General features: G+C 49.4%; 1 protein-coding gene across 3 annotated transcripts in view; it reads right to left on the bottom strand.

The window, feature by feature from the left end:
- fat4 (FAT atypical cadherin 4) overlaps positions 1-20,000 on the bottom strand; it is a 95,481-nt gene that overhangs the window by 27,959 nt on the left and 47,522 nt on the right. For all 3 annotated transcript variants that reach the window (XM_035522058.2, XM_081710155.1, XM_081710156.1), the window contains exons 2-6: positions 15,290-15,421; positions 10,739-11,000; positions 9,712-10,062; positions 6,465-7,387; positions 4,942-5,116 (exon numbers count right to left, since the gene is read on the bottom strand). In XM_035522058.2, the coding sequence (XP_035377951.1) occupies positions 4,942-5,116; positions 6,465-7,387; positions 9,712-10,062; positions 10,739-11,000; positions 15,290-15,421 (1,843 nt within the window). The remainder of the gene's footprint in view (positions 1-4,941; positions 5,117-6,464; positions 7,388-9,711; positions 10,063-10,738; positions 11,001-15,289; positions 15,422-20,000) is intronic.

Here is a 20,000-nt window from a genome sequence, read left to right as displayed (position 1 = left end):
GAGAAAGAGAGAGGGACAGAGAAAAGGTGAGAGATGTGTAGAGAGGGAGGTAGAGAGAGAGAGAGGTGGAGAGAGGTAGAGAGAGGTGGAGAGAGGTGGAGAGAGGGAGTTCGTGAGAGAGGTGGAGAGAGGGAGGTGGATAGAGTCATGCCTAAAGCCACACTGTTGTGACCTGTTGTTTTAAAACACACTGTAATGACTTGTTTAAACACACAGTGTTATGAGGTGTTGTTTAAACACACAGTGTTATGATCTGTTGTTTAAACACACAGTGTTATGAGCCGTTGTTTAAAAACACAGTGTTATGATCTGTTGTTTAAACACACAGTGTTGATTTGTTGTTTAAACACATAGTGTTATGAGCTGTTGTTTAAACAGATAGTGTTATGAGGTGTTGTTTAAACACAGTGTTATGAGCTGTTGTTTAAACAGATAGTGTTATGAGGTGTTGTTTAAACACAGTGTTATGAGGTGTTGTTTAAACACAGTGTTATGAGGTGTTGTTTAAACACAGTGTTATAAGGTGTTGTTTAAACACAGTGTTATGAGGTGTTGTTTAAAAACACAGTGTTATGATCTGTTGTTTAAACACACAGTGTTATGATCTGTTGTTTAAAAACACAGTGTCATGACCTGTTGTTTAAAAACACAGTGTTATGATCCGTTGTTTAAACACAGTGTTATGAGGTGTTGTTTAAACACAGTGTTATGAGGTGTTGTTTAAACACAGTGTTATGATCTGTTGTTTAAAAACACAGTGTTATGATCTGTTGTTTAAAAACACAGTGTTATGATCTGTTGTTTAAACACACAGTGTTATGATCTGTTGTTTAAAAACACAGTGTTATGATCTGTTGTTTAAACACACAGTGTTATGATCTGTTGTTTAAAAACACAGTGTTATGATCTGTTGTTTAAACACACAGTGTTATGATCTGTTGTTTAAAAACACAGTGTTATGATCTGTTGTTTAAAAACACAGTGTCATGACCTGTTGTTTAAAAGCTTAAGCTCTGTTCTACAGGCTGCTTTCACCTTGTTCGAGACATCTGATATCTCACTAGCAGAGTGAGCTGATCTCAGCTGTTGACAGCCAGCCAGCACAATGAGGACCTGGGCCAGGAGTCACCTGGAGGCTCCTGACCCAGTCTCCAATCTCACGCGCTCATGCCAAGCATCCATAATGCATCAAGTGTCAATAATTCTTTCTGCTGCACCATCCCATAATGAGAGGAGTTCTGTTTAGCTCAGAGCACAGGGAGCGCGGTGCTCACTGGGGGACTCATTAGGGCCGGCGGTATTCCGCGGGCGCAGGGAGACATGGGGCTTCAGCTCGGTAAAAGCACAGAGGCACTAAATGGCGCAACCATTGACATCTTTTATCTGTTAAACGCTCCTCTAAGCTGAAAAGACAAACGGCAAACAGTGTGGTCCTATAAGCTGGAGGTGAACAGAGAGACTCTGTGTGTGTGTGTGTGTGTGTGTGTGTGTGTGTGTGTGTGTGTGTGTGTGTGTGCGTGCATGTGTGTGTGTAAGAGTGTTTGTGTGCATGTGTGCATGTGTGTATGTGTTTGTGTGTGTGTGCTCCATAGGCACTCAGGGCAGATTTGCGGCCTCTTTAATAAACGTGAACAAACACAGTTCGTGTGAATGTTGTCAAACAGCCTTTCACTCTTTTCGGCCAAGGACTGCTCTCATACCTTCTCTGCTTCTTTCCTATTCATCTTTCACTCAGTCAAACTTTCTCCGCCCCCTGGCACTCGTCACATGACTTAATGCTCTTCTGTAATGGCCATTAATGCCAGCGCTGCCTTTCCACTGTGCAGTCACGCTAATATGAACAGTCCGTTCACCCTGCAGAACTCACTCCTGATAGTTCACCCTGCAGAACCCACTCCTGATAGTACACCCTGAAAGGATTATGCTGAAGAAAATTATCGGATTTCTTTGCTGTGCTATTGTATAAAACACAAAAAACTAATAGTGTCTACATTTTGCCAAACACACACACACACACACACACACACACACACACACACACACACACACCCTTGTCTTGCTCAAAGCACAACAGAAATAAAATTGACTTTGACTTTGACATGGGAAAGTGGGTCAAGACTCCACTTGACCGTCCTCTACACACAGACCGTCCTCTACACACAGACTGTCCTCTACACTCAGACCGTCCTCTATACACAGACTGTCCTCTACACACAGACCGTCCTCTACACTCAGACTGTCCTCTACACACAGACTGTCCTCTGCACACAGACCGTCCTCTGCGCACAGACTGTCCTCTACACACAGACCGTCCTCTACACTCCTCCATCCTCTACGCACAGACCGTCCTCTATACACAGACCGTCCTCTGCACACAGACCGTCCTCTGCACACAGACCGTCCTCTACACTCAGACTGTCCTCTACACACAGACCGTCCTCTGCACACAGACCGTCCTCTGCGCACAGACTGTCCTCTACACACAGACCGTCCTCTGCGCACAGACTGTCCTCTACACTCCTCCATCCTCTACACTCCTCCATCCTCTACACACAGACCGTCCTCTATACACAGACCGTCCTCTACACACAGACCGTCCTCTGCACACAGACCGTCCTCTACACACAGACCGTCCTCTACACACAGACCGTTTTCTACACACAGACCGTCCTCTACACTCCTCCATTCTCTACAATGGACAAAAAACAGCTTCCCTTCAGGCAGTGACCACAAACAGCTCAGCAGATCCAGAACCAGCCGGCTCCATTCCAACTAGGCAGCCATTTGAGGTTTGTGAATATTCTCCTATTAGACACACTAACTGCTTCATAACTATTTTTTATAATAAAACATTATTTATTATTATTGTTATTCCTTCTACTTCTGCTGTCAAATGTTGCTGTGGAGCTGTTGAGGTTTGTGCAAAAATACACAAATGTGCACGTCATTAATCATGTTTTAATAGCAATAAATATTTCTCTTCCTGTCTCATGATCGAGTATTTAGAAGCACAAACATCAAATTCTGCCAGCACTATCGACCAAAAAACAAACCAAAACAGAGAGGAGTATGACTCTGACAGTTGAAATGCAGTTATTTGTGTAATTCCTACCGCATGGGCCATTCTGAAGGCTGTCTCTGGAACACGTACACCCGCAGCTGTGTTGCTCTCTAGCTACCCGCTAGCTTTTACCACGGTAAACAAAGCACAGAAAGAAAGAACACCGGCTGATCTGGTGTGGTTCTGGCGCTGGTCTGTCCCTGTTGGAGGGGTAGCACAGTTCACTGCACAGTGTAGTGTTAACAGTGACCCATCTCACCTGTCTCAGGATGCAGCACAGTTCACTGCACAGTGTAGTGTTAACAGTGACCCATCTCACCTGTCTCAGGACGCAGCACAGTTCACTGCACAGTGTAGTGTTAACAGTGACCCATCTCACCTGTCTCAGGACGCAGCACAGTTCACTGCACAGTGTAGTGTTAACAGTGACCCATCACACCTGTCTCAGGATGCAGCACAGTTCACTGCACAGTGTAGTGTTAACAGTGACCCATCACACCTGTCTCAGGACGCAGCACAGTTCACTGCACAGTGTAGTGTTAACAGTGACCCATCACACCTGTCTCAGGATGCAGCACAGTTCACTGCACAGTGTAATGTTAACAGTGACCCATCACACCTGTTTTAGGACGCAGCACAGCACTGCACAGTGTAGTGTTATCACTGAACCATCTCACCTGTCTCAGGATGCAGCACAGCACTGCACAGTGTAGTGTTAACAGTGACCCATCTCACCTGTCTCAGGACGCAGCACAGTTCACTGCACAGTGTAGTGTTAACAGTGACCCATCACACCTGTCTCAGGATGCAGCACAGTTCACTGCACAGTGTAGTGTTAACAGTGACCCATCACACCTGTCTCAGGACGCAGCACAGTTCACTGCACAGTGTAGTGTTAACAGTGACCCATCACACCTGTCTCAGGACGCAGCACAGTTCACTGCACAGTGTAGTGTTAACAGTGACCCATCACACCTGTCTCAGGATGCAGCACAGTTCACTGCACAGTGTAATGTTAACAGTGACCCATCACACCTGTTTTAGGACGCAGCACAGCACTGCACAGTGTAGTGTTAACAGTGACCCATCACACCTGTCTCAGGACGCAGTACAGCACTGCACAGTGTAGTGTTATCACTGAACCATCTCACCTGTCTCAGGATGCAGCACAGCACTGCACAGTGTAGCGTTAACAGTGACCCATCACACCTGTCTCAGGGCGCAGCACAGTTCACTGCACAGTGTAATGTTAACAGTGACCCATCACACCTGTTTTAGGACGCAGCACAGCACTGCACAGTGTAGTGTTAACAGTGACCCATCACACCTGTCTCAGGGCGCAGCTAATTTCCCTGCACAGTTCACGGCTCATCGGTTATTCAGAGTGCAGTGCTCCGGCTCTCAGCAGAAACAGTGCACTTCAGCCGGAACTGCAGGCGACTTTGCCTTTCCGTAGTCTCACTGGAAAGGAAGGGTACTGCTGGGCTCCAGAAAGAGGTTTTATTGTTGTAACTCCCACCACATGCATAGCCAGTCAAAATATACCCATCATTACCACAGTTCACATGAGCAGGCTGGAATGTGGGTGGGGCTGGCGTGGGCTGAGGTGGTTTGGCTGACGGCTGAGGAGGGGAGGTGGACGCAGCCAGAATAGCCTCTGCTTGACACACTCACTCATCTGTAGACCTTTGAGCAATAACAACCTAACGCTCACACCCTGCCGGTGTTCGCAACGCGCGCACACACACACACACACACACACACACACACACGTGTGCGTGCGCACACAGAGCTGCAGCAGCACACTCTGGCTTCACCTGCTTTGACACACATGGGAGTGTGTGTGTGTGTGTGTGTGTGTCGGGGTGGTGGGTTCTTACCTGAGTCAATGGCGGTAATCAGGAGGACATAGTGGTCCCGAGCTTCGCGGTCCAGAGTGCGCGCCAGTCTGAGCTGCCCACTGGATGTCAGGCTGAAGCAGCCTTCCTCGTCCCCGCCGCTCAGACTGTAGCTCAGGTGCCCATTAAGACCGGAGTCATCGTCACGGCCCACAACCTGCAGCAGGGAGGAAGAGGCCCGGAAAAGACATGAAGAAGAATGTCTCCTCGAGGAAAACCGAAAGGAGGAGAGAGGGACGGAGAGATGGAGGGATGGAGAGATGGAAGGAGGGAGAGACGGAGGGATGAGGTTGGAGAGATGGGGGGACGGAGGGGTGGGGAGATGGAGGTTGGAAGGATGGAGGGATGGAGATGGAGAGATGGTGACACAGAGGGACAGGGAGATGGAGGTTGGAGAGATGGAAGGATGGAGAGATGCAGGGTTGGAGAGATGGAAGGATGGAGAGATGCAGGGTTGGAGAGATGGAAGGATGGAGAGATGCAGGGTTGGAGAGATGGAAGGATGGAGAGATGCAGGGTTGGAGAGATGGAAGGATGGAGAGATGCAGGGTTGGAGAGATGGAAGGATGGAGAGATGGGTGCTTAGATGGAAGCAGCTCATATCATCTAACCAAATGGTTGGATACCTGTCAATGAAAAGAACACTTATTATAAAGTTAGATGGATGGATGGATGGATGGATGGATGGATGGATGGATGGATGGATGGATGGATGGATGGATGGACAGACTGACAAAAGCATGCAGCTGTGATTTTGTAGTAATGTGAAACGTTCCAGACCTAAAGGAAAATAATTGTAATATAACCACTAACTGTCCATGAAAATGTGACTCAGGAGGAATTTCCTGTGGTCACTAAGCAGCAGACTAGGAGCATACCTTCTCCCTCCTACACCCACGTCAGACCTGTCTCTCGCTGTCTCTCCCTGTCTCTCTCTGTCTCTCTCTGTCTCTCCCTGTCTCTCTCTGTCTCTCCCTGTCTCTCCCTGTCTCTCTCTGTCTCTCTCTGTCTCTCCCTGTCTCTCCCTGTCTCTCTCTGTCTCTCCCTGTCTCTCCCTGTCTCTCTCTGTCTCTCCCTGTCTCTCTGTCTCTCTCTGTCTCTCCCTGTCTCTCTGTCTCTCTCTGTCTCTCCCTGTCTCTCCCTGTCTCTCCCTGTCTCTCTCTGTCTCTCCCTGTCTCTCGCTGTCTCTCTCTGTCTCTCCCTGTCTCTCTCTGTCTCTCCCTGTCTCTCGCTGTCTCTATATTTCTCCCTCAACTGCAAGTCCTCCACCCACCATGTTCATTACGTTGTGTATGTGTGTGTGTTTTCTAGTTTCATCATTTTTAGTCTATTTAGTCTAGCTAGTGGTGGCAGGTCTGTGTGACATGGAAGGACTCTATCTGGGTTCTGTGTGATCTGGGACATTTTCTGTGTGACCTGGTGTGATTTTCCCTGACCTGGTCTGGTTCTGCGTCACCTGGTCTGGTTCTGTGTGACCTGGACTGGTTCTAGTTGTGTGTACTCACCTGCAAGATGTTGATGGGCAGGTCTTTCAGGTTCTCCTGGACTGTGACGGTGTACGGAGAGAGCTCAAACGTGGGCATGCAGTCGTTGACGTCCAGCAGGGCCACGTTCACCGTGGCGCGGTCCACCCTGGGGCTGCTTGCGCGGTCCGCCGCCTGGACCACCAGCGAGTAAGACGCCCACGCCTCCCGGTCCAGCGGCTTCGCCACGGAGATCACCCCCGTCACCGAGTCGATGCGGAAGTCGCCATTCCTGTTCCCGGAAGCGATGGAGAAGCGGATCTGGCCGTTGGTGCCCTCGTCAGCGTCACTGGCGAACACCTGCAGGACATCGGTGCCGCTGAGCGTGTCCTCCTCAATCTCCACGTCGTAGATGTTCTGCGAGAAGCTCGGCGTGTTGTCATTCACATCCAGCACCACCATGGTCACCTCCATGGCAGAGGAGAGCGCCGGCTGGCCCTTGTCCATGGCCACCACTGTTAGTGTGTAATTGGCCATCTCCTCGCGGTCCAGCTCGCCCACCAGGCGCACCACGCCATCCACCGCGCCCACGCTGAACTTGTTGCCGTGGGAACCGGTAAGCGAGTACTCCACGTAGCTGTTGGGGCCGCTGTCTGCGTCGGCCGCCTGCGCGGTGAACACCGCCGTGTCCAGCGCCGTGCTTTCCTGCACGTACGCCGTCGTCTGCGAGGTGAACACTGGCGCGCAGTCATTCACGTCCAGAAGAATGATGGACACCTGGGCGGAGCTCGTGAAGCGGGGAGCGGGGGGCGGGGCCTGGTCGCTAACGGTGACGACCAGGTTGTAGAAGGAGCGTGCTTCCCGGTCCAGGAGTTTCCGGGTTTGGAGGACGCCGTAGGGTGTGATGCCGAACTGGTCCTGAGGATCTCCGGAGGCGATGCCATATGCCAGCAAGGCGTTGGGTCCTGAAAAACACACCGGAACCTTCTATTGGTATGAATCATTAATCACAGTTGTACACACACAGTACAGCAGTACACACTGGTACTTGTGGTGTGTAAAGAGTTCAGTTGCTGTCTGTAAAAACACACTGTGTGAGCTCATTATTACCAATGGTTCCAAATCCAACATTTTCCCACAGACACAAACGAATCGGTGAGAAAAATGTGAAATATTCATAATTATGTTGAAATATTGCAAGTATTCATAATTATGTGGGCAGCTAACTTTACTGAACTAAACACTGAACTAATAATTATTAATTAATAATTTAACTAAACTCTGAAATCTAGAGGAAGAAATTCTTTAAACCCGTAGACTTTCATAAAGATTATCAGTGTGATATAGGAACCGGATTACAAGTGTTCAAACCGCAACAAATCTGTACGTGACAAATTGTTCTTATATTGAAACTGTTCCTCGGTTTCAGATGAACTGGAGAGGGCGTGAAGGTTCAGCCCAGCCCTAAATAACACACAACCTCGTCCTTAAGTGCCCGTGATGGATGGCTTCCCACATATTGTTACAGCAACATCTGGAGCTGATCCGCTCACTTCCCTCGCGCGAGCTATCTGCGTCTTCGGCTCAAGAATGCGGGCAAATCAAAAATATCGCCGCGAGCTTGAGCATGAACTGCATTTCAGAGGGTTGGCGTTTGTTTCGTAAAGGAAAAGTGTATTTCTCCCCAAACTGCTGATACGGCTGTTACTGTTTCAATAACTGTCAAAAGGTTATCTTCCGAACCCAAAATAACCCCCGTGCGATTTCACACTACATTGAAAACGTGCATGCACTGTAAATGCAAAAACTGACACTATGCAGTAAGTTGTTTCCACTTTGGCCTTTGGTGTTAATGAAACTGTTAGTGCTTTGGCAGGGCTGCCTAGAGATTCAGTGCTCGCTAACAGTACTTGCGAACGTCCCCGCCACCAGTCGCTGGCCTGGTCTTGCACTTTCCCACTATCAAGGCCCCCCCCGAACCCTCCACCTCCCGTTGATTACAGCACAAAAGCAGGTCAAGCTGCCTCCATTTATCTGCTGCTAGGGCCAGAGGTCATGGCTTAGGAAGTGCTAACAGTGATGTTTTGGGAGTGATACGGCCAGCAGCTCGGGCCACGAGCTGGCGAGGAAAGACTCAGTCGGGCACGCAGGAGACAGATGAGTGAAAGGGATCTGGAGAGAGAGAGAGAGAGAGAGAGAGAAAGGGAGAGAGGAGGGGGAGGGAGAGAGAGAGAGAGAGAGAGAGAGAGAGAGACACCAGAGGCAGAATGTAGGTCCCCGTAACCACGTTCTGTTCGTAGCCATGTTCTAACCTTGGCTGGAAACAGGCGGAGTAGCATGGGGCTCCAGCGTACTTGGGAGGGGTCTGGCGTGAGAGCAGAACCTTGCTGTGACTTTTTAACCCCGTAGATGCTACACTAACAAAGCCCCACGGAGGAAGCTGGAATGTTAGCGGCTCTGGGCTGCCGGGTGTGGGGGGGAGGTGGCACGAGGCAGCTTAGCATCGCATCTGGGGTTGTACGCAGTATGCTTCAATGCTAAGACATGCCAGACCTTCTCCATCTTTCAGCCCCGTGGCTTCAAATATCACTGCTCTGTGAGAGAGGACGTATGTGGAGCATTTATCGTAGAAGCAGGGATGTAATGCTATAGTCTCGCCAGACCATGGGGAGAACATCTTTACAGAAGACACATTTTTCACGCAGAATGAAACTAGAAAATCAAGCCATTCGAAAATCAGCATACTTTTTACAACTGTTTGGAGATCAAAACATCTGAGCTGTGGTGTACTGTACACAGGATGCTGGCGGTCTTCTCAGGATGGCAGAGAACCGTCTGGAACCAACCCAGAACTTTGGTGGACTTTACTCTAGATTTGTTTGGCATAGCTGTTAATTTAATGGCTTCTGTTCGAGCCAGATAAACTTTATTGTCACTGTACGAACACACATTTGGCGGCTAATGCCACGGGACTAAAAGAGATCCGCAAATCTCACAGTACCAGAACAGATCTGATAATCCCACAATACAAGAACAGATCAGATAATCCCATGACACTAGAACAGGTCTGCTAATCCTACAGTATAAAAACAGGTCTGCTAAACCCATGGCACTAGAACAGGTCCACTAATCCCACTGCACTAGAACAGATCTGCTAAACCCACAGCACTAGAACCAGTTGAATTGAGAGTATATATATATATATATATATAATTTTTTTTTTTTTTTCAGGAACCTGGATTTTATAATTCCTGATTCAGATGAAATGTACTGCTGTTAAAGATCTCACCATTGTCTGCGTCGCTGGCTGCCACTGTGAGGACAGACGTCCCAGGACTGAGGTTCTCCAAGACCGATGCGCTGTAGCTGGTGGCGTTGAAGACCGGCCGGTTGTCATTGACGTCCAGGACGTTGAAGTAGACGCGGACAGAGCTGGCCTGGCCTCCCCCATCAGCCGCCCGCACGCTGAGGACATAGTACTGCTGCGCCTCAAAGTCCAGAGGCTGCGACACATTGAAGACGCCCGTCACAGGGTTCAGGATGAAGGTGGCGTCGTCTGGGTCATCCTCCAGAGAGTAGGTTATTTCGCCGTTCGTGCCAGAGTCTGAGTCGCTTGCCAGGATGGCTGCCACGATGGAGCCTAAGAGATGGGGAGAGGAAATGGGAAGGAGGAACATGAGCGAAAGAAGAGAAGAGAAGAGACAGAATGACAGAAATCGAGAGAGAGAACGGCAGAAGAACCCAGCGTGGGCCAAAACAAAGTTCTCCCGCCCGTGGTTCCTGCCATACATGCTCCCAGGAGGGTTTGGGCTTGCGCCGAGAGCAGCAGTTTGATCTCTGTGGTCTGGAGAAAGTCTCGCTTGATGTGGACCATTTGCTCTGGTAGGACTCCTCCCAGATAGCTCGGCCACTGTTTCCTGCCGTGACGTCTGGGCCTTGTCGGGCTGTTCTGTTGAGACCGCCAGCCCCAGACATCTTTGTTTTACCTCATCAGACTACTAGGGCCCAGACTCGATATTGTTGAAGCTAAAATGGAATCACCTTGTCAATTTAGAGTTCTGTTGAACCTAAATACTCAGAAAGGCTTCTGTTCAGGGCTGGGCCAGTATGGAAAAGGACCTCTACATCAGACACAGGACTGATCTCTAACTGTCTGACACAGTCACGACACATATAAACAGTAGGTTTTTATCTATAAGATTGGCCATGCACAGTTGAATGGTTGTATGAATGAGGAGGAAAAATTGTTTGTGGGATTAACTGGACGAACCTATGAGTTGATAATCTGAAAAGGCATATCTGTTAAGTGCGTGTACCTGGTGTCGTGTCCTCGGGAATGTCGAAGGTGTAGACGGAGCGGGAGAACTTGGGGGCGTGGTCGTTCACGTCGCTGACAGTGATGTTCACACGCACGTCTGACGACTGCTGCCCGTCATCGGCGCGCACCAGGAGGGAGTATTTTGAGCGGCGCTCCCTGTCCAGCCTCTTCGTAGCAATGAGGTCACCCGACTCAGGGTCGACACGGAAGCTGTCGTCCGCCCCGCTGATGATGGTGTAGGTGACCAGAGCGTTTGGACCCTGGAAAGAAAAAGAGAAAGGTGTCTATAATCTCGCTCCTGACATTCTTCCAAAATAGCATCACGGCGGTCGGATAAAAAGCCAGATAAAGGCATGGACTAGCAAACTCTCACACTGACACAGACTGCACATAACGCTACGCTAGTCAATTAGCAAACATTTTAACCGGATTCCTGCAGTTTACACAGTCCAGCAAAGCTCTGACTAGCATGTCTTAGGCAGGTTTCTTTAGTCCCACACCCACAGTTTCGCCCCGGCCTCCAAAAACCCGTTGAGGCTGCTACAATTAGCCAACCTCCTCCGCCTGTATCGTACTCATCACCCTGGATCGTTGGAGCAGATGGAGCGGCGCTATTCCGATCACTCGCCACCACGCTCGGCCCTACCGTGCTGTGCAAATGGTTTAGCGCACTGACACACTTGAACCCAGCCAGAAGCAGCCAGGGGCTGTGCGATCGCCCCGAGCAGCCGTAAACACGGCCGGTCTCCGACCGGTCAGAACGCATCGATACCAATTAACGAGAGTGCTGGGTATTTGTTTCCCCGCGGGGCCGCCGGTGTTGGGTTTCGTGCGTCCAGGTCAGCACCGCGGCGCTGAGTGGAGCCGTTGCCTGCTGAGTCATTACTGCAGGTACGCAGGAGTTCAGATGGCACAGATAGGATGGAGGAGAGCAGATAACGGAGAGAGAGAGAGAGAGAGAGAGAGAGAGAGAGAGAAGCAAGAGGAAAATAAAGTGGTGAAAGGGAGCTTTGTAGACAGCGGGAATGTACGAGGCGGGATCTGACATGGAGACAGGAGGCCATGTCTGCTAGACGGGGGCGGTCCCAGAGGACTGACCCCTGCCCTTTAAGCTGCGAGGGGTATGGCGTGCTTCTATGAATCCAGTTAATAGATCCCCTGGTACCGCTGAACATACGATCCTCCGGCCAGCAGGAGGAGAGGACCCAGCGTGACAGACGAACACTGGCTGACGGACCATGAGACGATGGAGGCCTTAATAAAGGAGTGACACTGGGAAATCTGGGAAAACTATGCCCGAGGCATTCCTTTAGCCATCGGTTTGGAAGTATCTGTGCGATACTGCTCTCTTCAAAACTAGAGTTGGGTTCAACTACTGTGGAATCTTAACTCGTTCAAAGGCTAAGAAAGAAAGAAATGGAGAGAGAGACTGAAAAGAAAACAAAACATTCACTGATTGTTCACTGGCGCCTGCTGTCATCGATCAATGCTCGGGATCTGGATATCCCATCACACGCCTTGCCCCTCCCACTCTCCCCTCTGCTAGCCAATCAAAGCTCTGTTACTGCTGTGAAAGGCTGTTGGGGTGTTTCTGCCCCGGACACCCCCACCACTGGTATGACCCTCCCACTAAAGAGTTTTACAGTCATGCAGGGAGGTGCAAGCAGGAGCAATTAAGACTCCACACAAGGGGGCGCGGAGGGCATACGGAAATGCAGTTAACCCAGAGAGAGAGAACACGCAAAGGACTGGCAGGGGAAAGAGAGAAGGTGGGGGAGGGAGAGAGAGAGCGAGAGAGGGATGGAGGGAGGCAGGGAACGAGGCAGAGAATGTATGGGGGAAGAGGAGTGGGCCTCGCAGGAAATCCCAGTTTCCTCCAAGCAGAGAGAAGCCAGCATACTCCCACACTGACAAGCCGTCAGCCAAATTACAGCCCAGCGGCCTAATTAACGTCACTTTAAACCGACACACACACACACACGCAAGGATACACACAAAGATACACATCTGTGCGGGTTCAGGTGGAGTGGCAGCCGGTATGGGGAGCGCTCCAGTCTGTGACAGCAACACGCGAAAACACCTGTTTCGGACCGAGGCGGCCGGCATCACGATGATTCCTTTCAACATTCGAAGGTAAGAGTTAGACGCGCCGGTGGAATGCCACGCTGAGAGCTATCTGGCCATAATCTGTCGGTAATCTGTCAGTAATCTGTCCATCTGGGAGCTATCTGTCGGTAATCTGTCAGTAATCTGTCGGTAATCTGTCAGTAATCTGTCAGTAATATTTCTTCCTTTTTTCCCTGTGGATTTCCCTGATGGACCACAGAAAGATGGATGGCGGGAAACGGCGTTCCCATCCCCTCCACACGGTTTCCACATGTCCAGCAGCAGAGCGGTGGAGCTCGTTAGGATGCCGGGGATCGGAGGCGGACGTCTGGCTCTGCCGCACAGCCGCCCCCGGCCTTGGCTCGCCTCCCGCTCCGCACACATGGCGCGCTGGCTGGCAGAGTGCCGAAGCGTCCGGAGCATGTCGAGCGCCTCCTCGTTGGCGCCTCCTCTGCAGCGGTGGGCTAAACCATGCCAACCACGGAAGGTCTAGACGAAGGAGAACTGGGTCTAAGAGATCTGAAATCAGGCGAACATGCCGAGGTGAGAAAGCTAGAAAAGCCAGAGAAATCGAACCCAGAGAAATCGAATCCAGGGACATTGCAGCCCTTGGAGACACGCCTGCTAGCCTTCACATAGCCCTCCACATTTACCCGAGCTTCCACCTGCTCCGCCCTGCTCCACCCTGCACAGACTGAAACTCATCTGAAAGCTTCAGTGCTCTATGACTGTTCAGTGATTTCTCCTCTTTTGAGATAAACAAATTTGACCTGCATAAAAACATTCAGATGCGTTCCAGCAGAACTGCTGAGGGCGAGACGCAGGACCCATGGGGAAGTGCTCTGGGGCGTGATGTAACATAGCGCGGCTGAGCAGCGAGACCAACGTGCTCCGGACCGTGATGTAACGCACCGTGGCCGAGCAGCCAGACTGACGTGCTCCGGGCCGTGATGTAATGCTCTAACACGCTCCCCTCCCCCGCGTGATGGCTGATGATGGGCTGCGGTTGTTGATGTAACACCGACCCCAAGCAGCTTTACTGAAAGCCTCCCTCCGCTTCACATACCACGGCATTAGCCGCTTACTACAAGACCAAGCCCAGCCCCTGGCTATGATACATAACAGGTGACATCATGACATCAGAGAGAGAGAGAGAGAGAGAGAGGGTGAGAGTGAGAAAGGACAGCTCAAATCCCAACAGTAAGTCCAGCTGTGCTCTCTCTCTCTCTCTCACACACACACACACACACACACACACACACACACACACACACACTCACAGACAGAGAGGGAGAAGTGGTGAGGTATTCAGAACAGGAAAGGGGTTTCATTACTGAAGACCTTTTTCCTCATTAAAACCACTCTCCCTCTCCAATACCCTTCCCTGATGCCCAGCCAGTCTGCCCAGACTCCTCCCATCTCCCTGTATGAATAAACCCCAGGACCCTAACTCAAGCCTGGAACCCTAACTCAACCCCAGGACCCTAACTCAAGCCTGGAACCCTAACTCAACCCCAGGACTCTAACTCAGCCCTGGAAACCTAACTCAACCCTGGAAACCTAACTCAACCCCAGGACCCTAACTCAACCCTGGAACCTTAACTCAACCCCAGGACCCTAACTCAAGCCTGGAACCCTAACTCAACCCCAGGACCCTAACTCAAGCCTGGAACCCTAACTCAACCCCAGGACTCTAACTCAGCCCTGGAAACCTAACTCAACCCTGGAAACCTAACTCAACCCCAGGACCCTAACTCAACCCTGGAACCTTAACTCAACCCCAGGACCCTAACTCAAGCCTGGAACCCTAACTCAACCCTAGAACCCTAACTTAACCCTGGAACCCTAACTCAACCCCAGGACCCTAATGTAACCCTGGAACCCAAACTCAACCCCAGGACCCTAACTTTGCCCTGAGACCCTTCAGTGTGATTCCCACAGCACTGGTGAGAAAAGCCCTCCACACATACTCTCATACACACACACACTCTCAGACACATACTCACATGCACACACACATACTCATACACATACTCTCATGCACACATTCAGGCACACACTCACACACACACTCATACACACACTCATAATCTCAAGTTTGGGTAAATGTAAGGGTTCTGTTAATGCAATTAATGATTAATCAATCAACACTTTCACTTGTGTCATAGCTGCAGGCCGCTCCACGAGAGCACACACACACACACATAAACACACACACACACACATAAACACACACACATACACACATGCACACACACACACAGACATCATTACAGCACAGCGGAGACTTATGTTTGATTTACTCCTCACGGTAATCATAGCAATAATTTCACATAGAACATCACTTAAATCTCTGCCCTGCCAGATTATATGTAGCAGCAGTAGTCCAAGGAGCCTGTGAGTATTTCGGAGTATTCCAGAGTATTCCAGTGAGATGCCCTACCTCGTCAGCATCGGTGGCTGTTAGCTGCATTATCCTAAAGCCATCACCAACATTCTCCTGCACAGTCACATCCAGGATATCGGTGGGAAAAACTGGAGGGTTGTCATTAATGTCCTGGAGGGTAATCTCAACCTGAAAGAGAGAGAGAAAGAGAGAGAGAGTTGAATTGAATATTCACCCCCTTCCGCTTTATGTGTTTCACATTCACTTCTGTCCTGAAGTCTTACAGTGACTGCAACATTCATCGAGCCTTCATTCCTTCAGTATCTCACCAACTCTACATTTCAGCTTCACTAACGTGACACACAAAATCCACCCCCATTAAAATCCATCCTCCACTTGTCCTGTGTGCTCAGTCAGATGCCAGTGGCAGACAAGCACCTAGCTGGACCTCGCTGGGGGAGAGGGTGTAGGAGAGAGGGTGTAGCAGCCCACTACACCACCTGTGGTATATGCCAGTTTGTGGTATTCATTGTGCAGTGAACACCTCCCCCAAGTGTTGCAGACACTAAACAAAAACTACACACTGACTTCACAGTGTAAAAGAACACACACGGACGTGCGCGCGTGCACACACACACACACACACACACACACACACACACACACACACACACACACACACACACATACACACATGCATGCACATAGCAAAACCAAGCTTCAGCCTGCACTTGTAACTGTCTGTCGGAGTAAACACGTGTGCTGGTGCCAATAAACAGGGCCGTGCAGGAACCCGTGCAGGAACCCGAGCTGGAGCCCAGGCAAGCCTTTGCCTTGCGTTCGCTGTTTATCTCTGCAGTAAATAAGCGGCCCGTGTTTACAAAGCTGCTGCACCCGCCATCTCTGTTAACAATGTTGGTTACGAGCCATTAATTCCTCGTGCGACAAAAACAAAGTGAACAAGAACACGAACGTGCCAGCTGTCGCCTCGCAGCCCGGCCCGGTCCGGCCCGGTCCGGCCCCCGTGAACCACAGCAAGTTCTTTTAGAGTCCCAGCCCAGGTTCTAGGATTCACTGCTAGATTTGACATGGAGAGTCCACGTCAGAGACATCCGAGTCTCCTCCAGATGATGATTAGGGTTCCGGCGTTGGAGCGCAGAAGCCAACGTTCCCGTGCTCTGTCCAGAAACCGCCAGACGTGACACCACAGCCGCTGAAGATTTCCCTGATGTGCCGCCATTCCAGAGTCTGCTCCGTGGACCCTCGGGCCGATATACGGGAGGCAGGGGTATGTGCTCCCGGGAGCCGCCCAACATGGAAGGCATGACTGGGTAACATTGGACTCATCAACATGGCTCGGATAAACGGAGGCCATGGAGGAAACCATGCCGGAAGAGTGTAACTCTGTCAGCGAGCAGAGGCCAAGACATGCTTGCCAAGAGTCCAACGCAACTCCATAGCTCTCACCCTCTCTGTCTCTCTCTCCATACCTTGATCTGTCTATCCCATTCGCTCTTACTCCTTGATATATAGTCGTCTCTCTTTCTGTCTGTCACTCCTTTTTTCTCTCTCTCCCTCTCTCCATCTGTTCCTCTCTCTCGCTCTCTGTCTCTCTCCCTGTCTCTCCTTGTGCATTTCTCTGTATGTGTCACAGAGACTCTCTCATTACAGCATATCTGCTTCGCATCATAAAAACTCCCCTGAGAAACATGTGGTCAGATGGGACTGTGTGCCATCCCTGCAGGCACACTGATCTGGGCTCAGTGAAACGGGAGCACTGCGACTCTCTCACATTTAGCGGCGTTTTGCAGAAGCCAGTGATTTTAGGTGTAACCTTCACAAGTTGCAATGTGCTCCCATCACGAACATCTACACCGATTTCCTCGGAAGGTCAGAAGATGTCTACTTGTTCAGCACAAAAACCTTGGTGCAGCCCATTTCAGAGACTCACGTCACGTGAGATACAGAGCAGCCCAGTTCAGAGACTCACATCATGTAAGATACAGAGCAACCCAGTTCAGAGACTCATGCAGAATATTGAATTAAAAACCTCACAGACACTGTGGACAACAAAGTCAATAAATACTAAATATTTCTGCTAGTCTCATGTGGTCTGGATGTGTAAATAATACTGGTTCTGCTCATGCATGAAATTAAACAAGAGTTGCAGTTATGAGAAATAATTACAACCAGTAATTTCAGTTTACACTACCCACAATGCCCTGGGGCTGAATATCAAAGAAGGTGGTGTGAAAAATTTAGCAGAGGAAAGAGACAGAGGTCATAAGAGGTTTGTGTCACAACTCTGTGTGTGTGTGTGTGTGTGTAGTGATAGAGGATAGGTTGGCTTTTTTAAGAAAATGTGATGCAGATGTCTGGTGTAGGGATAATATGTAAGGGTATGTGCAAGAACATCAGTTTAACACACACACACACACACACACACACACACTTTTTCAGACAGTGATATATACACAAACTACAAAACCACATGTGCGTACTCGCACACATACACGTGCACACACAGAGAAAGACATACACAAACCACAGAAATACATTCACACACACTAAACACACAAACACACATTTTAGCAATTAGTGGGAGATTAGTGTGCTCAAAGGCCTTAACTCTGTGTGTAGCTGAGCACCCGACCCAAGCAGGAATATAATCAGACTGGGCATTGACCCGTACACTTCAGCTCCGGAACAGCCAACAAACACGCCACCTGTAGTGATTATCCATGTGCCCACGCTGGCTGAGTACAATCTGAGTACAGTCTAATTGCAGTCTAAGTACAGTCTGAGTACAGTCTGAGTGCAGTCTGAGTACAGTCTAAGTGCAGTCCAGTCTAAGTGCAGTCTGAGTACAATCTGAGTACAGTCTCAGTGCAGTCTAAGTACAGTCTGAGTACAATCTAAGTACAGTCTGAGTGCAGTCTGAGTACAATCTGAGTACAGTCTAAGTGCAGTCTAAGTACAGTCTGAGTGCAGTCTGAGTACAGCCTGAGTACAGTCTAAGTGCAGTCTAAGTACAGTCTGAGTGCAGTCTGAGTACAATCTGAGTAAAGTCTAAGTGCAGTCTAAGTACAGTCTGAGTGCAGTCTAAGTACAATCTGAGTACAGTCTAAGTGCAGTCTAAGTACAGTCTGAGTACAGTCTGAGTGCAGTCTGAGTACAGTCTAAGTGCAGTCTGAGTACAGTCTAAGTGCAGTCTGAGTACAGTCTGAGTACAGTCTAAGTGCAGTCTGAATACAGTCTGAGTACAGTCTAAGTGCAGTCTGAGTACAGTCTAAGTGCAGTCTAAGTGCAGTCTGAGTACAGTCTGAGTGCAGTCTGAGTGCAGTCTAAGTGCAGTCAGCTTCCCACATGCTGATGAACAGTAAGAACTGAGTGATGGCAGGAGGTGCATCACTGACCCCTAATCAAACCACTGTGTTATGAGTGTGTTGTGTGTGTGTGTGTGTGTGTGTGTGTGTGTGTGTGTGTGTGTGCGTGTGTTGGGGGGGTGTTAAGATATAAAGTCCTGTATTGTGAAATGTTGATACTTTGATACTATAGCAGGTGATTGTTCGATGTGAGTGAGAAGCTTTGAATAGCACACATCACACCTCATCACAGATGCAGACCAAGCCTTGCTAAAGCACATTACTCACTCTGTGGATCCAAATCAAGTCAAATTTGGTTACGGAAATGTTTGCCTTGCCAGACAAATACTCAACAAAATCTTTTAAACATGTTGCAAGCCTATTAAAATATTACACAGAAAAAACATCAAAAAATCAATATATAACTTTGCCAACCAGTTTTATTTTTTTTTAAAGCCAAAACAAAAAACCCAAAACAAATGAGGTTGAATTTTGGCTGTGATTATGCGTCATTATATTAACTGTATATATTAACACACACACACATACACACACACACACACACACACACACACACACACACACACACACACACGTATATATATGCAGGTATGGTTATATGTGTTATATATGTGTTATATGAATCTCAACCCCTCGGTACATCATGTCTGCAACTTACCTCTCTCTCTCTCCCCCTCTATCTCCCTCTCTCCCTCCCTCTCTATCTCCCTCCCTCTCTATCTCCCTCCCTCCCTCCCTCTCTCCCTCCCTCCCTCTTTCTCTATCCCTCCCCCACTTCATGTCTGTTCTCTTTCTCTACCTCTTTCAGAACTACCTTGTCTATCCTGTCACCTTGGTGTATGCAGTATATTTAGAGAGCTGTCTCTGTAAAACTCAGAGCAGTTTGAACATTTCACACACACACACACACACACACACACACACACACACACACACACAGAGACTGAAGAGAATGGAAGCTTACTCAGGGTGGAAACAAGCTCTGCAGGGGGCACTGGAGACCTGCCAGAATCCAACACACAGTAAAAGGAGAGACCCTGAATTCACACACACACACACACACACACACGCACACACACACACACACACACACACACACACACACGCGCGCGCACACACACACGCACACACACGCACACACACACACATGCGCACACACACACACACACACACTAAAGAATCCTTATGTAGACAACATCAGACATACATATAGCACAGACCCACAAACCCAGGCACCTAAAGAATCCTTATGGGACACAGAGGTGAAGACCCGTGAAAGTGAGAGAGAGAGAGAGAGAGAGAGAGAGAGAGAGAAAGAGAGCAGTCAACCATCCCTTTGGGGTAGAAAACCTTACACAGGAGCTGTAGCCCTGCACCGACAG

The sequence above is a fragment of the Electrophorus electricus genome, chromosome 3 (assembly GCF_041902795.1).
Source record: "Electrophorus electricus isolate QZ-2024a chromosome 3, ASM4190279v1, whole genome shotgun sequence".
Taxonomy (NCBI): Eukaryota; Metazoa; Chordata; class Actinopteri; order Gymnotiformes; family Gymnotidae; genus Electrophorus; species Electrophorus electricus.
The sequence above is the reverse complement of the archived record's forward strand: the minus strand, read 5'-3'. Positions and strand labels throughout refer to the sequence as shown.